The 5000-nt window shown below is 40.4% G+C and overlaps 3 protein-coding genes across 5 annotated transcripts in view; 2 read left to right on the forward strand and 1 right to left on the reverse strand.

The window, feature by feature from the left end:
• Positions 1-1617, forward strand: part of LOC123506774 — an 11323-nt gene extending 9706 nt beyond the window's left edge. The window contains exons 10-12 of the mRNA XM_045259112.1: positions 1-137; positions 227-1130; positions 1545-1617. The exon at positions 1-137 is cut by the window's left edge and continues 579 nt beyond it. Of these exons, the coding sequence (XP_045115047.1) occupies positions 1-137; positions 227-577 (488 nt within the window). The 3' untranslated portion in view covers positions 578-1130; positions 1545-1617. The remainder of the gene's footprint in view (positions 138-226; positions 1131-1544) is intronic.
• A 971-nt stretch (positions 1618-2588) lies between these two features.
• On the reverse strand, positions 2589-4265 carry LOC123505401 (ethylmalonyl-CoA decarboxylase-like). The gene is made up of 2 exons (XM_045256636.1): positions 3792-4265; positions 2589-3574 (listed from the first exon to the last, which is right to left on the reverse strand). Exons 1-2 carry the CDS (start codon positions 3991-3993, stop codon positions 2901-2903), a joined length of 876 nt encoding a protein of 291 aa, XP_045112571.1. The 5' UTR covers positions 3994-4265; the 3' UTR covers positions 2589-2900.
• Positions 4266-4817: 552 nt separating this feature from the next.
• The window catches only part of LOC123505417 (putative protein TPRXL), a 5125-nt gene continuing 4942 nt past the window's right edge, over positions 4818-5000 (forward strand). For 2 of the 3 annotated variants that reach the window (XR_006675128.1, XM_045256662.1), the window contains exon 1: positions 4818-4971. The gene's annotated coding sequence lies outside the window, so the exon portion shown is untranslated. The other variant, XM_045256671.1, reaches the window with a different exon arrangement.

The raw sequence follows: 5000 nt of genomic DNA on the forward strand, positions 1-5000 counted from the left end.
CTATTTTAAGGATTTTTTGGCCTATGTGTCAGCTGTCCTTCTACACGAGAGAGAGAATTGTGGTGAAGCTGCTACTACTACTACTACTACTACTACTACTACTGCTACTGCTACTGGTGATGGTGGTGGTGGAGGTGGTGGTGGAAGAATGGTAGAAATAGAAGAGAAGGAAGAAGAGAAGGAGGAGGAGGAGGAGGAGGAGGAGGAGGAGAAAGATTTGAGAACAGAAAAGGAGAAGGAAGAACAAGAAGAGAAATGGAAGAAGGAAGAGGAGGAGGAAGAAGAGAAACAGAAGAAGGAAGAGGAGGAAGACAAGGAAGAAGAGGAGGAGAAGGAGGAGGAGGAGGAGGAGAAATATGGAGAAATAGCCAAGTTTTTAATAAATTACCACAAACAAAAACAAATAGTGGAAGAAGAAATAGAAAAACAAGAAGAAGAAGAAGAAGAAGAGAGAAGAAGAAATAAGCGAACACCACCACAACACCACCGAGCCACCACCACCACCACCACCACCACAAAACATGGAAACGATATCAAAAATATTAACTCGGATCTCGTTTTTGGAATGTTCGAGTAGGGAGTGCCACATTTTGAGCCTGGAGGTGGCCCTGAGAGGCATAGAGGCCCTGAAAGGCTACCCTGACCTTCTCTTACCTTGCCTCCACTCCCTCTGGCAACCAATGATGCTTAAACTAAAAAATCCTGATCTTGTCGTCGCCGCAAGATCGTTTAATTTAATTTCCGCGGCCGTTCGGGTAAGTGATGGGTTTTTAACGAAGCGTGTCGTATCTGAAGCCCTCCCCGAAGCCCTAAGGTTCCTGGAAATGCACGTCAACACCTCCAAACACCCACAATGCATCACACAGCTCGCCAAAACACAGAGGGACTTTTTAGTGAATCTGCAAATTTTAGTATCGAAACTTAACCTCAATTCTTTGCAGTTAGGAAGGGTTCTGGAGTCTGTCTGTCCGTATGTTGATAGTTCGCAGCCCCCGGAGGTGTGTGGGGTGGCGGTGGGGGTGGTGGAGGTGGTGGCGGGGGTGTGCAAGGAGCTGGTTTGGCTGTGGGGGATGACACGAAGACCTCCTGGCTGGCTGTCTCATCCGAGCCCTTTACTGGAGGCTGTCAAGGTACGGAGGTGCTGGTGGTGGTGGTGGTCTTCTTTTTCTTCTTTTTCTTGTTCTTCTTGTTCTTCTTCTTCTTCTTCTTCTTCTTCTACTACTACTACTACTACTACTACTACTACTACTACTACTACTACTACTACTACTATTATTATTATTATTATTATTATTATTGTTATATTACTACTACTACTACTACTACTACTACTACTACTACTACTACTACTACTACTGGCACATATCAAAGTCATTTAGTAGCAGGAGTAGTAGTAGTAGTAGTAGTAGTAGTAGTAGTAGTAGTTTGATGAGTAAATAAATTGGTATAGTATTAATCTCTCTCTCTCTCTCTCTCTCTCTCTCTCTCTCTCTCTCTCTCTCTCTCTCTCTCTCTCTCTCTCTCTCTCTCTCTCTCTCTCACAGATTGGCAGTTCAAATCAGCAGAAAATTTTGCCAAAGGAAATTGAAAAAATACTTGATAATTTGTGGTGAAGAAGAAGAAGAAGAGGAGGAAGAAGAAGAAGAAGAAGAGGAGGAGGAGGAGGAAGAAGAGGAAGAAGAATTTATTGAAGAAAAGAAAAAAAAAAAAAAAAATCACACTTAATTTATTTTCTTTCACATTTTACTGAAGAGGAGGAGGAGGAGGAGGAGGAGGAGGAGGAGGAAGAAGAGGAGGAGGAGGAGGAGGAGGAGGAGGAAGATAATTAAGACGAGAATAATGTAATCTATATTATTCATTTGACATTATCAGAAGAAGAAGAAGGAGGAAGAAGAGGAGGAGGAGGAGGAGGAAGAGGAAGAAGAAGAAGAAGAGAAGAAGGAGGAGGAAGAGGAAGACAATTAAATAAGATAATAATTAGTAGAGGAAGAAGATAGAAGGAGAAGGAGGAGGAGGAAGAAGAAGAAGAAGAGGAGGAGGAGGAGGAGGAGGAGGAGGAGGAAGAGGAAGAGGAAGGAGAAGGAGGAGGAAGAGGAAGACAATTAAACAAGATAATAATTAGTAGAGAGAAGATAGAAGGAGAAGGAGGAGGAAGAAGAAGAAGAAGAGGAAGAAGAAGAAGAAGAAGAAGAAGAAGAAGAGGAGGAGGAGGAGGAGGAGGACAAAAATCAACAATGCAAGAATAATATATGTAATTTGTATAACTCATTTTGACAATTACTAACAATTACACAAAAAATTACATTAATATACACTTTATACATCAAAAAATAATAATAATAATAATAATAATAATTTCTACTTATCATATTTTCTCTTAATTCCTTCTTTTATCAATATTTCTTCATTATTCCTATATTTATTCATTTTATTGCTGTTTTTTTGGTGTTTTTATTGGTATATTTTCTTGCAGTTATCATTTTTCTCTCTTATTCCTTAAATTATCACCATTTTTGCCATTATTCCTTCATTTATCATATATTTTCTCTTATTCCCTTCATTCATCATCAATTTTCATTATTCCTACATTTGTTTTTGTTTTTTTTTCTTGTAATTATCATTTTTCTCTCTTATTCCTTAAATTATCACTATTTTTGCTATTATTCCTTCATTTATCATATATTTTCTCTTATTCCCTTCATTTTATCATCAATTTTGACATTATTCCCTCATTCATCACCAGTTCCTTCTATTTCTCTTCTACGTTTACCATTATTTTCTTTATATTTCCCTCATTTATTGCTGTTTTTCTCCAATTCCCTCATTTATCAACATTTATTATCATTATTTCCTCATACTTCCCTCATTTATCACCATTTCTCTCTCTCTCTCCCTTCCATTCACCTATGCTTGATATTCTTACCGAGAGCCTTTAAGTTAGCTGGCCCACCCCATAGTGGAGAGAAAACCCCCCGTTCCTCCGCTAAGCTTTCCCCCGCCGGCAAGTCTCGGGCCCCCATAGTGATCGTCTTGAACCCCCGCACCACCTCACCCACATGACCTGACCTGACCTTCACCCATTCACCCACAGCAGCAAATCTCGTCTCCGAATCGACAATAAAATCCGCGAGTCCGATTTTTATAGCTTCTTCCGCCTCGATTTTCCGGCCAGTTAGGAGGAGGTCAAGTGCCGTGGGGTAGTGGACAAGTCGAGTGAGCCTAGTCCCACCCCCCCACCCAGTCACGACCCCCATAGACCCCTGCACAAAGCTAATATTCCCAGTTTCGGTAAATATTCGAAAATCTGTCGCTGTTGTCAATTCTGCGCCGCCTCCTATCGCTGGTCCATGTACGAGGCAAACCGAGGGTGCTGTGAGGGTGTGCAGGCGTGTGAGGGTGTCGTGCATTAGGGTGGACATGAGCAGGCCATCTCTAGGGTTGCAAATGGCCCGGACAGTGGTTAGGTCGCCTCCCGAGCAGAAATATTCACCATCAGCTTGTAATGTTACGATCTTTGTGTCTTGGCAGGCGGAGAGAGTGTGGGTGATGTCTGCCAGCTGGACCATCATTCTGCCTGTGTGAGAGAGAGAGAGAGAGGATGTTAGAGAGAATGAAAAGAAAAAAAAGAATGAAGGAAAAAGAGAGAGAGAGAGAGAGAGGGTGTTAAGTATATATATATGAGATAATATTAATAAATTGTATATATAGTCTCTCTCTCTCAAAAAAAAATGCAAAAATGAACTATAATCTCTCTCTCTCTCTCTCTCTCTCTCTCTCTCTCTCTCTCTCACCTGACAGAGCATTCCTCCTCTTGGCGTTCCTGAGGGTAATGGTGGCCACCCCAGACTCTCCATCTTTCTCTAGAGTCACTTCTCCCTCTCCCAGTTCCTTTAGTTTCTCTCTCCCTTCTTCAATCATAGACGTACTACATAATCTTCCACCCACGCCCATCCACGCCCACCCACGCCTCGCCGCCACGCCCACACAGAGCATAGTGTTCTGTCTTCAATTTCTGGGAGTTTGGTTCAGATTTCTTGCTTAGTTTTGGTGAAATTTGTGTGTTTTCTTGGTTTAAGTTTGCAGTCTTGGATTTTTCAAGGTAGCGGTGTGGGTTATGGTGGTTTTAAGGGTTGTTTTAAAGTTCCGCTGCGTGTTTTAGGGTTTTAAGGGTGTGGTTTATTTTTCTATGGGTCTTTTAAGGGGTGTGGTCATTCAGGGATGTTTAAATATTCTTTTTAATTGAGTTTTAATAATATTTGGCGCGAAAAATGCGGTACACAGGCTCATGCGGTGTTTGGCTCACAACAGCCCGGTTTGTTTTTATTAATATCGCGTTTTTAATAATTTTATCTAACTTTACTTAATATTTTAGATAATATCTTTAATTTATTTACATTTTTTCATGTTTTAAATGAGAAGAAAGCGAAATGTAAAGAAATTCGTCTGCTTTCTGACATTTTGCATTGAGATTATAAGGTTTGGCTTGCTTGCACCTAAATAGGATCGGATCTTTTTAAACCCATTGCTAAATCTATCCATTGAAAAAAAAGTACCTTAGAACATTATAAAAAATAAAATAATGTTCTAAATAATCAGAAGATAATAAAATAACAAAGAAATATGAGCAAAATAGGTGAAATGATATAGAAACGCTTACAATATAGATGATAGTAAGTCGCTGCTTGTATCGTGGCATTTACACCAAAATCACCCTTAGAAATACAGAATAATGCAATAAAACATATAATTACAATAAAATAAGCTAGAAAATACTGGAAAAGGCCGATGAATATAGACGCCATAAGAGGATTGAGGAGAAAGTGAGAGTGACAGGGAGGAGATTCAGGCGTCTATACTTTCCCTTTCGACAAGACCCAATGTAAATAATGGCGAGTGACAAGTAGTTAAAATTTCGTGTTTTTTGCTAATATCTTCGCTTCTCTTCCTCCCGACATTGTGAGGACGTGCCAGGTGAGAGCGCACGCACACACGCATGCACG

This window comes from Portunus trituberculatus, chromosome 2, assembly GCF_017591435.1.
Source record: "Portunus trituberculatus isolate SZX2019 chromosome 2, ASM1759143v1, whole genome shotgun sequence".
NCBI lineage: Eukaryota > Metazoa > Arthropoda > Malacostraca > Decapoda > Portunidae > Portunus > Portunus trituberculatus.

Excerpts from the sequence above, each read along its gene's own strand:
- LOC123505401 (XM_045256636.1), bottom strand. The coding sequence starts at position 3,993 with ATGCTCTGTGTGGGCGTGGCGGCGAGGCGTGGGTGGGCGTGGATGGGC. Across the intron at positions 3,575-3,791 it reads GAGGAGGAATGCTCTGTCAG|GCAGAATGATGGTCCAGCTG; the intron begins GTGAGAGAGAGA and ends TCTCTCACACAG.